The 18,107-nt window shown below is 38.7% G+C and overlaps 2 protein-coding genes across 2 annotated transcripts; both read right to left on the bottom strand.

Moving 5' to 3' along the window:
- Positions 1-6,874: 6,874 nt before the first annotated feature.
- On the bottom strand, positions 6,875-7,731 carry LOC137731325 (major strawberry allergen Fra a 1-3-like). The gene is made up of 2 exons (XM_068470428.1): positions 7,477-7,731; positions 6,875-7,348 (listed from the first exon to the last, which is right to left on the bottom strand). Exons 1-2 carry the CDS (start codon positions 7,658-7,660, stop codon positions 7,053-7,055), a joined length of 480 nt encoding a protein of 159 aa, XP_068326529.1. The 5' UTR covers positions 7,661-7,731; the 3' UTR covers positions 6,875-7,052.
- Positions 7,732-8,748: 1,017 nt separating this feature from the next.
- On the bottom strand, positions 8,749-10,371 carry LOC137732129 (two-component response regulator ARR1-like). Its single transcript, XM_068471429.1, has 3 exons — positions 10,054-10,371; positions 9,405-9,557; positions 8,749-9,303 (listed from the first exon to the last, which is right to left on the bottom strand). Exons 1-3 carry the CDS (start codon positions 10,226-10,228, stop codon positions 8,978-8,980), a joined length of 654 nt encoding a protein of 217 aa, XP_068327530.1. The 5' UTR covers positions 10,229-10,371; the 3' UTR covers positions 8,749-8,977.
- Positions 10,372-18,107: the final 7,736 nt, after the last annotated feature.

Raw genomic sequence — 18,107 nt, 5'->3', positions numbered from 1 at the left:
TAAGAGCTTAGAAAAATGATCCAAAAAATTAAGAATGAAATGAGGGGAAGCAAAGAGGAAGATTGATATTGGTGTGACAAAATGTGAGCACCACAGACGGTATTTACAGATTAGGCTGAAGGGTATGTGTGGAAACTAAAGTGGCCCCTATAACAAAGGAGTTCGGACAAATTTCCAATTTTTCTGTCCACGTGAAAAGGGAAACATAATTTTCAAATTCCGTACAACAATTTATTAGTCAAAGAAATTCAGCCACCAGTAGAACATATAAAAATTCAACTAGTTATTCTGAATGCCAAGTAATATGTGGATTGCATATGTCATTTTCAAATGAATATTGAGTTGCATACCAATTATGTCCAAAAGTCTGATAATGAAAAAAATGTGAGGTCCAAATGCTCACTGTCATTCAGTCTCGGACAAAAAAGAAGAAAGAGAAAAATGCTAATATTTTTGATACGTCATACAACCATGAAATGGTAAGATTTTATTTATTTTTTTTTTTTTTCCTTAGACCGAATTGAAATCTTTAACAAGGCTTTTATCAAGATCCTTTATACGCATCATTTTCTTTGTTTGTACGTATTCCTCTATTATTAACGAATATCGTACTCAAAAAAGAAATATTTGGAGTGATCACAATACAAACTGAATTACAAATAATTATAAATATAATATTACAACTTATACTATTTATCATATAATTGATACAGGTATAGATTTATTAAATAACAAGTCCCGGTTCAACTTCGGAAGTTCCTTCTCCGATTCCATCAAATCACTTGCTAGTTTCGGCTTGCTCTCAAAGCCCACACTTCGCCCACGCAAAATCAAATTCCGAGAATTCCTCTTCCCTACATTCACAAACATGCCATCAGTTTCTTGTCACAATTGATCGTGCTATGTATTAAACTTGGATCCAATCTATATTTTTGAATAATGATCTGCTGCAATTGCAGTAGAGTTTTATACACAGTTTACTACACACGCATGCAAATAAACAAAACAACTGGAAGTGGCATCCTTGCTGTCTATGAAACATCAGTCAGTATACACATGCAGTGGCCTTGCTGTCCACTATGCATGTGTCCTTGTTGTTTAGAATAATCATACATCCTTAACGTGGGAACCATATTCCAATCTGTAAAGCACAGTGCACTGCATGTGGAGCATCTTTAACACTCCCCCTCAAGTCGGAGCGTGAATGTCAATGACGCCTAACTTGCCTAGATGCGTTTGAAAAATAGGCGCACGCAGTGGCTTAGTAAACAAGTCTGCGACTTGTTCTCCCGTTCCGACATAGGAAGTTTTAATTTCTCCCCTTTCAACCCTCTCACGAACAGTGTGGCAATCGATCTCAATATGCTTTGTGCGTTCATGATACACAGGATTTGCAGCTATGTGTAAAGCCGCTTGGTTGTCACAAAATAACTTTGCCGGTTGGGAATGCTCAACACGTAAATCTTTCAACAAATATCGCAGCCAACTTAATTCACAAGTAGCTGCAGCCATGGATCGATACTCCGCTTCAGCAGAGGAACGAGCTATTGTAACTTGTTTCTTGCTTTTCCAGGACACAAGTGACTTTCCAAGGAAGATACAATAACCTGTCACTGATCGACGGGTAATGGGGCAACGTGCCCAATCTGCATCACAGTAACCGATTAAATGTAATTCACTTTGGGAAGAGAACATTAAGCCTTGTCCGGGTGCTTCTTTCAGATATTGGAGAAGGCGATGTGCTGCCTTAAGATGGTGAAGTTTGGGTTCTTGCATGAACTGACTGAGATTATTTACTGCATACGTAACGTCTGGCCTTGTAATGGTGAGATAGATCAGTTTACCAACCAAACGTCGATATCGAGTCGGGTCCTTGAGAGCATCACTACCCGTTGTTGTCAACACTAAATCATGTTCCATGGGTACCTTGGCAGGTCTTACTCCAAGCAAACCAGCTTCCTCCAATATATCCAAGGTATATTTACATTGGCAAATGGAGATCCCAGCCTTGGACCGTGCAACTTCGACACCAAGAAAATATTTTAATGGTCCGAGATCTTTAATTCGGAAACAACCACTAAGAAACTTCTTGAGTCGACTAATGGCTTCCTCATCATTTCCTGCAATGATCATGTCATCAACGTAGAGTAATACCACAGTAATAGATTGTCCACAGACCTGAGTGAATAACGAGTAATCCGCACGGGACTGTTGGAAGCCAATTTCTTGAATGGCAGATGAAAAACGTTGGAACCAGCTGCGAGAAGCTTGCTTGAGTCCGTATAACGATTTGTGGAGTCGACAAACCATGGTCTCCCCCTGTCGACGATATCCAGGAGGCGGTATCATATAGACTTCTTCATGCAATGCACCGTGAAGGAAAGCATTTTGGACATCCATTTGATGAAGAGACCAGCTGCGAACAGCAGTAACAGTCAAGAGACAGCGGACAGTAATGAGTTTAGCAACTGGAGCAAACGTCTCTTTGTAATCAATCCCTTCGCGCTGCGTGAACCCTTTGGCGACAAGGCGGGCCTTGTAGCGTTCAATGGTACCATCGGAATGGTACTTGATTTTGAAGACCCATTTACAGCCAATGGGTCGTTGGTGAGGAGGGAGGGGAACCATAGTCCAGGTGTGATTGGCTTCAAGGGCTTCAATCTCAGAGTTCATGGCTGCAAGCCAGTGAGGGTCATGACGGGCCTGCTCATAAGAGGCTGGTTCAACCAAGTGAGAGATGTTGTGGACAAAAGAGCAGTGAGCATGAGAGAGATGGGAGTAAGAAACATACCGTTGAAGGGGATATCGAGTGCCAGACATGGTGGAAGGGATGACGCTGCACTGAAGCAAAGCAGCATGATGTGTCTGGTAGTCACGAAGATGGGCATGTGGGTGTTTAATGCGGTCGGAGCGGCGAAGAGAAGGAGGTTGCGAAGGTGAGGGAGCAGATGCTGGCGAGGGAGGGATGTCTGGCGAGGGAGGGATGTCTGGGGGTGAAGGAGTGATATCGGCAGTGGGAGGGAGGTCAGGAGTTGGAAGCGGTTGAGTTGAGAGGAGTGCAGAAGTGGGATCGTCATGAGGGATAGGTAAGACAGGGAAGTCGAGGTCTTTTTCTGGTGGTGAGGTAGCAAGGGGGAAAATATGCTCATGAAAGATGACATCACGAGAGGAAAAAACGCGTTTGCTATCAAGGTCATAAACACGGTAGCCCTTTTGGCCAAGGGGATAACCCAGGAAGAGGCAGCGACGAGCACGAGCATCAAATTTGTGGGAGGGGGTAAGGTTGGTGGCATAGCATAAACACCCAAAAACCCGGAGATGAGAGTATGTAGGTAGTGTCCCATGCAAGAGTTCATAGGGAGATTTGTGGGAAATTAAGGGTGCTGGAAGGCGATTGATAAGGTAACATGCAGTTTGTATACTCTCCCCCCAGAATTTTAAGGGTAGGTTAGCTTGAAATCGTAAGGCACGGGCAACGTTCAAAAGATGGCGATGTTTGCGTTCAACTACCCCGTTTTGTTGAGGGGTGTGTGCACAGGTGTGTTGAAAAAGGGTGCCATGAGTGTCTAAAAACGAACGCATAGATACAAATTCTCCCCCATTGTCTGCACGAAGGGTTTTAATGTCACGATGAAACTGGGTTTTGACCCAAGAAAAGAACGAGTGCAACAAGGTTTGTGTATCTGATTTAAATCGCATAAGATGAACCCATGTGAAACGGGTAAAGTCATCTACAATGGTGAGGAAGTAATGTGCCCCAGAGTGTGTATGGATTTTATGTGGCCCCCAAATATCACAGTGGATCAAATCAAAAGGAGCAACTGATTTTATTGAACTGGAAACAAAAGATGAACGAGTTTGTTTTGCTAAAGGACAAACATCACAAACATGTGTAGAATCAAAGATAATTTCTGGGATAGTCTGGGATAAAGAGTGAAGGGGAGCCGAGGATGGGTGCCCAAGACGTTGATGCCAAAGTGCCGAGGTACATTTGACATGGTGAGCGAGATGAGGGTTTTGTGTTGGAGTGAGGTAGTAAAGTCCATCAAACTGCTTGCCCAGGCCAATCATCCTCTTTGTAGCCATGTCCTGCACAACACAAAAACCCGGGTAAAATATCACAATGCACTTCAATGCCCAGGTCAACTTACTCACAGATAACAAATTCACATGAAATTGTGGCACATGTAAAACTCCATCAAGAGTTATCTCGGGGGACAATTTAATGGACCCAATGGTTTCAATCGCAGCCTGTCCGCCATTTGGTAAACCAACAAAATCATGTTGGGTTTTAGTGTGATTATGGCTGAGTGATAAGTGAGAAACATGATCTGTGGCCCCGCTATCCACGATCCAATACAATGTTGGATCATAATGTGCAAAATTGCAGTTGGGTGTATAGATACCTGTTGCATGTGCAAGGGGCAGATCGGTACCATTCTTATTGCGAAGGAGAGCCATGAGTTGGTTGTACTCCTCGGTTGTGAACGTTGCATCAAATTTGTTGGAGGTTGTTGCTTTGGTAGCTGGCGATGGTAATGCTTCAACATTGTTGGAAGTTGGAGGTGCACGTCTATTTCTGGGCTGCACATTCTTCCCGTGCCATTTGTGTCCTTCAGGGAATCCAATAAGGAAAAAACAACGTTCGACTGGATGTCCTCCGTCACAGTAGCTGCATTTGAATATCTTCCGTGAATTAGGGTTGTTGGCACCATAGCCTCGTTTTGGTGTTGTTGAATGACTGGTTTGCATTGCATGGGCGATAGGTTCATGTCGATTTACCACATCCAATTGGCGTTCATGTTGAAGAACCAATCCATGGACTCGTCGTGTATCTGGAAGTGGGCTCATCATCAAGATAGAACCTCGTATGATTGAGTAACTCTCGTTCAGACCCATTAAGAACTGCATGACTTTCTCTTTTTCTTCCCTGTCTGCATGTGCCTTGGATCCCTCGCATTCACAGGCAATGGGCCCATGATATGATGCTAATTCATCCCAGAGAGCTTTCAATTTTGTGTAATAATCTGAAACAGATAGCTGTCCTTGTCGGTGTTCGGCAATTTCTTGTCGAATTTGATAGATCCTGGAATCGTTTCCTTGCGAGAAATGATCCTCAAGATCTCTCCATGCTGCTGATGCAGTTTTGCAGTAGAGTATACTGTGGGCAATGTTGCCCTGCACGGATTGCCAAATCCAGGACAAGACCATGTCATTGCATCTCTGCCAAATTTGATACTTGGCATCAGTGGTTGCGGGATTCTTGATTGATCCATCAATGAACCCTAGTTTGTTTTTGGCGCTGAGGGTGATTCGCATAGAACGGCTCCACTGTCCATAGTTGTGTCCATCAAGAAGTTGTGAGACTAAGACAAGGCTTGGTGAGTCTGAATGATGCAGAATGAGAGGATCAGATACATGGGGTATCGTCTTAGTTGGTCTTTCGTCGCCCATGGTGGCTGTGTTTAATGAAGATGGACTGGTTGTGTTTGTGGCGGAAGCAGAATGAGCTTTCTAGAGTCACCAAGATCGGTGCTTTGATACCATATTAAACTTGGATCCAATCTATATTTTTGAATAATGATCTGCTGCAATTGCAGCAGAGTTTTATACACAGTTTACTACACACGCATGCAAATAAACAAAACAACTGGAAGTGGCATCCTTGTTGTCTATGAAACATCAGTCAGTATACACATGCAGTGGCCTTGCTGTCCACTATGCATGTGTCCTTGTTGTTTAGAATAATCATACATCCTTAACGTGGGAACCATATTCCAATCTGTAAAGCACAGTGGAATCTGTAAAGCACAGTGCACTGCATGTGGAGCATCTTTAACACTATGAGTTTCCATACCAGTATTTCGAGGAACGAAACATGTGAAAGGATTTGAATCCACGTTTATAGAAAGTGGATTTTTTTTATCTTAGGTTTGAATCCACGTTTGCGATTATCTCTCATTTCACAAGGCTTCTTCAGTTTGGACTCAAGTTGCACGTTTTCTTTTCTTTGGAAGTTAATTTCTTTTTTTCTTCTTTTTATTTTATTGCTTTTTATTGATTTTTATTATATGTTTTTATCACAAAATACCCTTGGATCTATTAATGATCAATTTCCGGCAGTTATAGATTTTTTGTTCTATTATTTTTGGTAAAGCCGTGTGACCCATTAATTTTTTTTTAATAGTGTAAAATGACAATAGCACAAATTAAAAGGTGGTAGAGAGAGATAGGCGGGCGGGCCCATTTTAATTATTAATTTGTTTATTTTTTTGTTAAATGGTAGATTTTGTTAGATTAGCCACAAACGATATTTGAGCTCACGCCGTCATGCAAGAGTTCAACTTCTTTCCACCACTGTGTTAAAGGGTCACTTACTTATTTTTAATTTGTTACACTTATAATAATGGTAAAGAAGGGAAGAGAAAAATTCAAAATTTCTCGGCATTAATATTTAAGTTTATTCATGTTATATCAAGTATATGGTTATCCAAAATTAGACTTTTTATCTTTTCTTCTCTTAGTCATTTGACCAAACTTCTTGTTCTTAACAAGTTGAAGTCAAGTTTACACACTCATACATATAAGAGACCACATTTGCTCATTTGTTAATTTGAGGGGTTTTATTTATTTATTTTTTTTATTATTATTTTTTTTTAATCCAAGGAATTTGGTGGTCTTTTATTCTTTTGTCATAAGAACCTTGCATCCCAACAACCAAACAGTTGACTTTTGAGTTAATTGGTCTAATTTTAGTCGTGTAACTTTTCTTTTCCCTTCGATGTGTAATTGAGTTTACCCAGTAACAGATTGAATGTGAAATTCATGATATTGCAAGGGAAAAATATTACTCCAAGTTAAATGTGTCATCAAATGATTTACATATAACTAGTATATGTTTTATTATTCAGATTAAAAATCAAATACAACATTATTCTTTAATCATATCCGAAGTGCAAGTCAAAGAATTGTTTTGGTACGATAGTAAATTGAACCACACAACTGAGTAAACAGAAAAAGCAAGGCACAAGATTGTTGCCAAAGCGGTGGTTTTAGTTGTAGGCATCAGGATTGGCCACAAGGTGGTTCTCAATAAGCTTGAACAAACCATGGGCCCTTTCTTTGCCAGCCTTGACATGTTCTTCCTTGATCTCAACATCTCCTTTGGTGTGGTAATGACTGATGTTCTTGATGATGGAACCACTACCAGATGCCACCAACTTAATCTCATAAGAGATCTTCTCAATTTTGTCAGAAATGGCATCTCCTTCAATCAAACTGTAGCTGTACACAAAGTTATCTTTGTCAATTCCCTCAACCTTGTGCTTCACATAGCTATATTCACTCCCTGTCAACTAGAAAAATGAAATAGAAATTAAGATACTAGCTAGTGTTGTCGAGATATATGTGTGTGTATATATATTAAATAGGTAAAATTAACAAGTTAATGGAGAAAATAGTTGAAACTAAACAAACCTTCGCCAAAGCTAACTTTCTTGATGGTTCCAACACCGCCATCTCCCTCGAGAATTTCAACAGTTTTGACTGCTTGTGGAGCAATCTTGGGGATGAGGTTGTCAGCATCAAGGACAAGAGCATTGTACAACCTAGCCGGGGGGATGACGGAGGCGTATTCAGTTTCGTATGTGAGGACACCCATGATGATGATTTTTAAGAGCTTAGAAAGTGATCAAGGAAATTAAGAATGAAATGAGGAAGCAAAGAGGATGATAAATGTTGATGTGAGAAAATGTTCTCTCCAGAGGGTGTTATTTATAGATTTGGGAGGGAGGGTACATGTGTAAAATAACCCCCTATATCTAAAGGAGTTGGGACAAAATTTGAAGTTTTCAATGGATGCTGTCCATGTGAAAGGAAAATGAAATACTAATTTTCAATTGCATGGCATAAAATTAAAAAAAAAAAAAAAAAAAATCAGTGCATTAATATATTAGTCAAAGAAAGCCACCTATAAAATTCTAGAACTTTGATTAGAAAACCAAAAAAAAAATCAACTTATTTCTACTGGTGGGCTAACTTATTAATATTTTATTTGTCCAAAGGCAAACTCAATGATATCTTCATTTCTATTGACTAACACCACCAATTCATTCATCAATCCGATGGAAATGTGCAAGGAGTGAGGGTTAATCATACAAGGGAAGGAAGAAGATGCTAAGTCGTATTATCTTCGGCATAAAAGACACCCTTACAATGTCGGTGGGCTGTTTAATGATAAGATGCTTACAAATCATAATTTGGATAATGGCATGGGTGGGGGGGGGAGAAATACAGAACAGAAGTATCATGATCAAAGACAGAACAGAAGTATCATGATCAATACGTACAGTATATACGGTATATCATACAAGAACTTCGTCTCTGAAGACAAATTAGGTGTAACTTTTTATTTTTATTTTTAATGCATATCAATAAAAAAATACATGAAGTTTATTCTCTCACTTTGTTTCCAAGAATGAAAGATATTAACTGATGGAAAATTCTATGGTACCCTAAAATAAGAATTCAAGTCTAATTATAGCCTTCATTTTGCATTTTATTTTAGAAGTGTTATTCGCACTCCAAAAATTTCATTCTACACTTCTCACAAGTGTATTTTTCTTTCATAATATAAAAAGTTTGGAACGTAGAATGAGATTTTTGAAGTGTTAATAACAATTCCCTTTATTTTTGTTTTCAATAAACTGTAAAAACTTATTGAATACTTAAATGAACACACATTATATGTTTGTTCCTTATGTTTTCATTATATCCAATACTTCATAATATATATATCATTCTATTTTATAGTTTATGATGAAATTATATATATTTTTAATATAAACAGACACTTATTTATACGAAATATAATAGTTATACTTAAATTTGCCTAGTCCGACCCGACTAGCGCTTAACGCCTTTTAGAGACTTGCTTCATTGACATTAGCTCAACTTAATAGTGGCGGTTTTTCTTCTTTTATATGCGAGACCGCAGAAAAAAATTCGAATTCATCCCTCTCATCCGTCTCTTCATCCTCATCCTTCCTCCTCTTTGAGTTCTTCCAAGTCCCTTCATTTGCCGAGGACGAGTAATCTGAATCTTCGGATGGTTTCTGCTGCCGATCCCCGCTTCTTCCACACTTCCAGATTGCTCCACATCCTTCCACTCATTCTTTTTCTTCCGCACTACATGCTGCCATATGTTCTTCAGCGCCTCAATGCGAACCGGTTTGATTAGGTAATCACAAGCACCATGAGTCACACCCTTCATAACAACACTTTTTCCATCATCGGCAGACATCACTGTGGAATTACACATATCAGGTGTCAGCTCCAAATTAACACATACGATTTCGGTTAACAACAGTTAAATCTACACAAAATTACTCAAACGAGGAACTCACTGATAACAGGCAGGTCCATCTCCAGTCCAACGTGCTCTAGGAGTTTGAATCCATCCATGTCTGGCATGTGCACATCACTGATAACAATATCGAATCCGTTCTGGTTCTCTCGAAGCAGCGAAAGTGCGATCTCCGCACGATTACATTTTGTCACTAAAAAATCCCAAACAAACCAACTCAATCAATACACAAATTTAGTAAATAAACAAACTATAGAACAAAATTAATAAAACAGGGCTGTGAATCTACAAAGACACAAACCAAAACTCAAATCTTACTTCTGGAACAAGACGATTAACCATTTTAAAAACAAAAAATTAACACTGTACAATTTCAAACCATGTAGAGCAAGTAACAAAATTTAACACAACCCATTCAAATCTAAACAAAATCACAACTTAAGCAGTAAAAGATATCAAATTATCCAATTCTTAACTTCTACCACAAGCTCCAAATCCCTTAAACAACAGCATGAAAAACACATGTAATTATAACCCAAGTGGTAAAACTTGCAGTAAATCACCCACAAGAAGGATAAATCCATGTTGGGAGACAGGTAATTGACATCTACAGAAGGATTGAAGAAAACCCATGAAACAAAGTCTCTAGAGAGGGAGAGAGAGAGAGAGAGACACTCAGAAAAGAGTACCTTCATAGAGGCAAGTTCTGAGCATCCTCTCCAAGATCATAAGGCAAGTAGGATCATCGTCGACCACAAGGACTCTTAGTCCCGCAGGAAACTGGTCAGTGACCACATCCCCCGATTTCCAAGCTCCACTTGAACTAGCTGTTGACATCGATCCCATGCCGTTGCTCAGATGCATAGCTTCAAAAAACCTAAATCTCGGAAACCGAATAAACTGCAAGATATCTCTCTATCTATATATAATTATATATAAAAATCCCCTACCAGATAACCCGAATTACATGCTTAAGCTCCGGTTTTGATTCATACCCAATTCAAAACTCAAAGAACCCAGTTGAGCAAAAGCAACAGAATTGAAAAAGATAATTGATTTTCTGCTGAGAATTTTTTTATTATGTATGTATGTGTGTGTGTGTATATACATATATTCTTCGGATTGAGGTTGAAAGAGCTTGGACTTGTATGTCTGCTTCCAAGCTCTAATTGTCTGTGTTTTGGGTTTATTTTATGAATTTAATTATTTATTTGTTACCTTTTTTTAATAATTGAATATTTTATTCAGAGGTGGGTCATTCCTGGAAGAGTGGATCCAGCTCATATACAAATAAAAATAAATAAAAAATTAGCTCGATTAATCTTTCCCGTTTGTAATTTTGTATAATCTTTTACTTTTTAACTCTGCTATTTACCTTCACGTTTATTCTGTTTCCTGTGGTTTGACCTTTCAAATTATCTAATGTTTGAATCAAAGTCAAATCATTTAATCTAAAATTTAAAAAAAAAAATTGTTCAAATTTTTATTAATTTTGAACATGAAGACGCAAAAAGGCAGAAAATAAATTTTGAACATGAAGTCAAATCATTTTAATCAAGCAACCAATGATACCTAGTTAAAGAAAAGGGGTTTTTTTTTTTAAAAATAGGGCCAAAATAACTAAAAATTAGACCTATTTCAAAAGTAAAAAATCACTAAAAATTGGACCTATTTCAAATTTTCCCTAAAGGAAAATATTAAAGTTAGAAAAATAATAAAGTCGTCCAAATTTTGATTTACGTTTGATTTTATTTTGTGTTTCATTTACTTGTAGGAGATTCAATTTGGGTCACTATCACTCTATCATTAGAAAAGGAAACAAAGGTTAAAATACAAACAAACTTCTTTTTTTTCCGAAAATGTTGACCATACGGGAAAGTTTTACGATTATGAAAATAACTACAACGTCAAAAATGTAAAACACATGTTCAACTAGATAAATTCTTGAAAAGGACATCATGAATAAGCATCGGGACACCTAAGACAACCTTAAGTATATATATAAGTACAAAAACAAAAAACCGTTTTCATGACGATGGTAGAGGATAATTTTTGCTATTTTGATCGATTAATGTTTTACACCAACATAATATTCGTTTGTCCAAAACTTGGAAACCATGTTGCCAAAGTAAACAACTACTTCTATACATTGTGGGGGTGGTTTAGGTTTTCCACTTTCAATTCACCAACAGTGGTCACAAAATCAACTTGCAAATTTTATAATACCAATTCAAAAAAAATAATTTTAATTCATGATAAAATTTCGATTAGCAGATCAAGTAGGTCAATTCTTACACTAATTCTACGCAATGTAAAGTCATATTATAGTAAATTACACGAAATTCTATACATTATGAAACTATACTCAATAAATGACATGATTGGACAATTGTAACATCTCACATCGCCCAGGGGAGTGATCCTTATATGTATATTCTCATCCCTACCTAGCACGAGGCCTTTTGGGGAGTTCACTGGCTTCGGGTTCCGTAGGAACTCCGAAGTTAAGCGAGAAGGGAGCTTGAGCAATCCCATGATGGGTGACCCACTGGGAAGTTGCTCGTGAGTTCCCAAAAACAAAACCGTGAGGGAATGGTAAGCCCAAAGCGGACAATATCGTGCTACGGTGGTGGAGCGGGCCGGGATGTGACATTTGGTATCAGAGCCTGACCCTGGCCGTGGTGTGCCGACGAGGACGTTGGGCCCTTAAGGGGGGTGGATTGTAACATCCCACATCGTCCAGGGGAGTGATCCTTATATGTATATTCCCATCCCTACCTTGCACGAGGCCTTTTGGGGAGTTCACTGACTTCGGGTTCCGCAGGAACTCCGAAGTTAAGCGAGAATGGGGCATGAGCAATGCCATGATGGGTGACCCACTGGGAAGTTACTCGTGAGTTCCCAAAAACAAAACCATGAGGGAATGGTAAGCCCAAAACGGACAATATCGTGCTACGGTGGTGGAGCTGGCCCGGGAAGTGATCCGCCCCGGGCCGGGATGTGACATTTGGTATCAGAGCTTGACCCTGGCCGTGGTGTGCCGACGAGGACGTCGGGCCCCTAAGGGGGGTGGATTGTAACATCCCACATCGCCCAGGGGAGTGATCCTTATATGTATATTCCCATCCCTACCTAGCACGAGACCTTTTAAGAGCTCACTGGCTTCGGGTTCTGTAAGAACTTCGAAGTTAAGCGAGAAGGGGGCTTGAACAATGCCATGATGGGTGATCCACTGAGAAGTTACTCGTGAGTTCCCAAAAACAAAACCGTGAGGGAAGGGTAAGCCCAAAGCGGACAATATTGTGCTACGATGGTAGAGCGGGCCCAGAAAGTGATCCGCCCTGGACCGGAATGTGACAACAATTCTGTCCAGAAAATTTTCAATATTAAGGAAAAGAAAGCCAAAAAAAAAAAAAGAAAAAAAAGAAAAACAAACGAAAATTAGGTCCAAATCCATTAGTCCAAAGACAAACATGATTCCCCGTTCAATGAGTTTTTGTTTCTTTTCTCAAAAAGCTGCATCGTTGAGTTATTAATTTTTTTACCTCCGTTGAGTTAACAGGTGTTATTCTTTGCTGTGCTGCGCTATTGCTGTTGCTGTTGATGTCTGTGTCCAGCTTTTACTTTCCCACCAGTTACCACATTCTCAACCCAATTTCCCCTGTCGACACGTCTACTTGGGGTGGCCATTTATCAGGACAAGGCTTCCTTGGCCTTTATTGTTTGCTCTCACATTTCCCAGTCATGACTGATCCTCCATGCACTTGCAGATGCATTGCTTTTCAGTTTTTGGTGGTTTGGTGTCACAACAAAAAAATGGGCATTTTGAGACGGTCAAAACGTGTGGCAAAAGCGTCTAAAAGCGTCGCAATAGTCCTTTTACGAGGGGTTTGCAACAACCAATAACGCATCACAACAAAATAGTGTCGTAAATGTTTGGTCTATTATATGCAACGCTTTGAACACATCACAAATACTATTTACTACGAGCTTGCGACAGCTACCTACGAGTTGCAAATAAGTGGCCTCGGGTTTAAAAAAAAAATCCGACGTCAAATGGGACGCCACAATGACATTATTTTAACAACTTCACTAAAATTATTTTATGTAAAATTTACTACAGGTTCCAAATTAAAATAAATTATGTAAAGGGGGTGTATTCAACTGAGAATTTGAGAGATTTTAATGGATTTATAAGACCATCTTCAACTGAAGGGTCCAGAGGGCCAGATGGTCGAAAATAGCCCGAAAATCGTCTCCAACCGAGGGTTAGGCCAGATGGCTTGTGGAATCTGAGAGGACCCCACGGAATTTGAAAGGGCTAGAGAGCTGGCCAGAAAAATCATTATTCATGTCGGTTATAACCGACATGAATCCTTAAGCTAAAATTCAAATGTAACGGCTAGCTGACGTCAGCTAGCCGTTGCATTTGATTTTTTAATTTTTTTTATTTTTACAGTTTTATTATTATGTTTTATTTACAAAATTTTTCCGATAACTTCTATTTCACAAAATTTGTTTCATATTTTTTTCCTATAACTTCCTAAGTCATTATACAACATTAAATTAAATTAAGTAACATGAAACAATATTAAACAATATGAAACAACATTTAATAACATTAACCAACATACAAATTATACAACATAAAAAAAAAACATTTAACAACATGAAACTTAAACAATATTTTTAAAAACATTTAACAACATAAAACTTAAATGCCTAATCCATGCTTCTTTTGGCCCACAGATGTGCAACAAGATCATGTTGTAGGTACTTATTTGTGGCATGAGAACGTATCATTCTATAACACCTCGTGTACTCATTTATAGAGATATTACTAGTTCTTGGATTGAAAGGCAAATTAGGTCAATCATATATTTTTGCACGAGCCCTCCTTGACCTATTTGGATCTTCTTGGTCGTCATTGGACTCTCTATCAATATACTCATATCGCTCATCCTCCACTATCATATTGTGTAATATGATGCAAGACATCATGATGGAGTCCAAATTTTCTTGACTCCACCCTCTTGTCGGTTCGCTAATGATCTTCTACCATGCTTGTAGAATACTGAAAGCTCTCTCAACATCTTTCTGGTATGCCTCTTGGTGTAAGGTAAACAACTTTTCTGTGTCATTCCTAGGGTTTGGAATTGCTTGGACAAGTGTCGCCCACTTTGGATAGATGTTATTTGCCAAGTAATACCTCATATTGTATTGATGGTTGTTGATGTAATAGTCAAGTTGAGGTGCTTTACCTTCCGTTAAGTTATTGAAGAGGGGTGAACGCCCAAAAACTGTAATGTCATTTTGGGATCCAGGGACTCCAAAGAAAGCATGCCAGATCCATATGTCATATGAGGGAACTGCTTCTAACACAACAGTTGGCTTTCTTGACCTTCCACTGACGCCTCATTGCCATCTGGTGGGACATTTCTTCCAATCCCAATGCATGCCGTCTAATGACCATATCATGCCTGGAAACCCACGGTCTTCAGCTTTGCGAAGGAGCCCATTCAGATCTTCTTGATTTGGCTCGCGGAAGTACTCATCTTTGTAAACCTGAACAATTGTGTCACAGAATTGTTCAAGAGTATCAAGGCATGTAGACTCAGACATACCATGGATTTCATCCATTGAATCAGCTGGGGGGCCATAGGCCATCATTCAGAGTGCAACAATAATCTTCTGATGAGGTGAGAAACCAGGACGGCCTGCTCTGTCCCGCTTCTGTCGAAAGTATGGATTGACCTGCTGAATATCACGAAGTAAATGCTTGAAGACATGACGCCTCATCCGAAAATGATGTTTGAAATCCTTTTCTATGTACACCGAGTTAGGGTTGAAGTAGTTGTTCATCAGATTGGAATGCGACATCGCTCTGTTTCGTGGTTTGTAAGAGCGACCAGCAATAGAGCCACCCCATTGAGGTTGTTCCTCAGTTGGCTGACAAACCATGGCCGCAACAATGGTTGCTGCTCTGTTTTGTTTGTTGCGCCTTGCTTGAACTTCTTCATCAGACTCCTCATCTTCTCGTCTCATTTGCGCCCATTTTGCTTCCAATTTGGAATTGGATGAGGACCCCTAGTTGGAATCCGAAGAGGATCCAAGGTTGGAATTCATTGCAAACTTGAATTGAAAAAGATTAAATTGAAAGAGATTGAATTAAAATAGATTGAATTCAAAGTTGTGTGAATTATAGCCCAATATCCACCCTATTTATAGCAAAAGAAAAATTCAAATCCAATGGCTAGCTGACGTCAGCATAATGTCAGCTACCAACAGCTAGTTGACGTCACTTAGCCATTGGATTTGAATTTAAGTTGTAGTTTTTAAATAATAAATTATGTTTGGCCCTATGGCCTTTTGGCCCTTGGTTGGAGACGATTTTTTGTGACAGGGCTAAAACGAACCCTATGGCCATTTGGCCCTCGATTCGAGAGGAAGGCAAATATAACCATGTATTGTTCATTAAAATATTAATTTCTTGGAGGGCCAGAGGGCTAAAATGATCCATCTAACCAGCCATCGGTTGGAAATGGCCTAAGTCCATGGATTTTTATAGAGTTTAACTGCTTTGTAGAAATTTTATGTAAAATTTTGATTCAATTCATTCGAAATCTCATGAGAAGAGGTGAGATTTGTGGATGCTTAAAATACACTACAAAATCTCTCCAATTCCCTCTAATTCCTCAACTTTTCCAAATTCTCTAAATTCTAATTCTAATTGAATACACATGGAATGTTATAAACTTTTTTAAAATTCTAATTGGATACATCCGAATTTCTAAGAATTTTAATAAACTATCTTAAAATCCTGATTGAATACATATTGAATTTCAGAGAATCATTTAAAATCCTAATTGAATACCCTTAGATTCATTAAAAGAATTAAAATCCCTAAAAATCGCAATTGAACACACCCCCCCCCCCCCAACCCAAAAAAAAAAAAAAAAAATCTATAAACTACATACCAATTGTTATTAATAATGAACTATAAATTACGTAAATTATAATAAAATGTATTATCATATAGAAGTACCAACAAAAGTATGAAATCAACATGCACTTGTACTTAAAAGTTAGTTGAATGGTCGTATCGATTATAGTATTATTCACCAACGGCATCATGTCTTTATTTAGAACCTGCAACAAGTGACATTTTTGAAACAGATTGCGAAGCTCTTGACACATATGAACACACATCGCTAGAAATAGATAGCAAAGCTCCTGAAACATATGAACACACAACATAAGTAAAATTATACATGTCCAACTTGTAGGGGAGACAAAGTTGAGACTCATATCACCTGCTTTGAATATTTCAGATTTCCATGGAATTCATTGTAATCTCCCTCTTTAAGTGCCCTCAAACAACTGAATTTTTACAAGAGGAAACACAACATTTTCTAATATACTTAAACACTAACATATATTACGATTTCTTCACTTATATGGGACATTCCTATTGCAAATAGTATATCAGATATATCAGGAAAACTGGTACTTGTAGAATTAAACTAGCAAGAAAAATGGCTAACAAGAATGTCAAACATGTCCATTGCATATAAATCCTTGGCAATCCTTGGCAATACAAATCCAGAACATGCATACAACCAGTTTGCTGCAATGATCCAATCAAGCCTTTATATGGTTTCCTCTGCCTCATTGCATTTTCCAATGTGGGTGTGGATAAACGATATGTTGATTGAGTCTCTTCACACTGACAAACTTCTGGAACCAAAATCCATAGTACTCAAGGGCCTTACTCCACTTTCCCTCATGCTCGAAGGTAATGATTTGAGAGCTCGACTTTCAATACCATCACCACAACACAAGAAAAAAAAACATATCCAAATATAAGAATATTCAAATGTTTTGAATATAATTTATCTTTGGGACCTTGGACAGTACTATACAGAGGCATGCTCACATAATAGTGTTTACCTACACAGGGACATCCTCAAAGCAGAGTGATTAACCAAACTCTCCACCATACCCTGAATGAATTGGAAACCTAGTTGAAATTGCACATTTCATCTAACTCAGGGACCAAAAATTGATCATATTTTCACAATGAAGAAAAGAGCATTCTACCCAAGCACTAATTAAATGGAGAATTCAATTTCCCCCGAACTTCTTTATGGTCCAAATGTTCTAATAGTTCAAAATCAATTTTCCTAATCCCAAACAGTAGTACACTAACATTGACCCTATTTTGCCGTTCTACCCAACTTAAGGACAACTAGTTTTCTCAGTATAATCGAACTAATGCACTGATTGAAAGAAGTACAATCGCAAACAGATTATACTGGCAAATTTCAGTTCCATAATAATCAAATTCTATCACATATTTTCATAATTTAACTACTAAAATAGAAGATAATTGGTAAAATTAATACCTTGCAAATAGAAAATTCTCAAATTCCGCTGCCTAGCATGATCTCCCAATTTCGCAACTTTCTGATACAAAGCGATGACCTTCTCCTTGAGAACCCTCCCCAGTATATGAGCCTGGCGTCCACCATAGCCATGGGGGACCCAGAAGCCGTACCCCTCAGAAACACGTCGAGCGCCTTGTCCGTATTCGGACTGACTCATCTGCGGCTGTGCTTGAGCCTCTTCCTCCACCGCATGTACATCATCACATGCCTCAGCTGCTGCTGCGCCTCGAACCAAGCCTTGCACACCAACAACGGCGCTCAAGCTTGGATGGCTAAGTGTCAGCCCGATTCAGCAA

This window comes from Pyrus communis, chromosome 4, assembly GCF_963583255.1.
Source record: "Pyrus communis chromosome 4, drPyrComm1.1, whole genome shotgun sequence".
In the NCBI taxonomy this organism is placed as follows: Eukaryota; Viridiplantae; Streptophyta; class Magnoliopsida; order Rosales; family Rosaceae; genus Pyrus; species Pyrus communis.
This window is presented reverse-complemented; position numbering and strand designations above follow the sequence as displayed.

Bases quoted from the DNA above. Each gene is read 5' to 3' on its own strand.
- LOC137732129 (XM_068471429.1), bottom strand. From the start codon at position 10,228: ATGCATCTGAGCAACGGCATGGGATCGATGTCAACAGCTAGTTCAAGT. The intron at 9,558-10,053 runs GTACTCTTTTCT...GGGATTTTTTAG, and splicing joins CAGAACTTGCCTCTATGAAG to TGACAAAATGTAATCGTGCG. The intron at 9,304-9,404 runs GTGAGTTCCTCG...GTAATTCCACAG, and splicing joins GATGGACCTGCCTGTTATCA to TGATGTCTGCCGATGATGGA.
- LOC137731325 (XM_068470428.1), bottom strand. From the start codon at position 7,660: ATGGGTGTCCTCACATACGAAACTGAATACGCCTCCGTCATCCCCCCG. The intron at 7,349-7,476 runs GTTTGTTTAGTT...TCTAGTTGACAG, and splicing joins GAAAGTTAGCTTTGGCGAAG to GGAGTGAATATAGCTATGTG.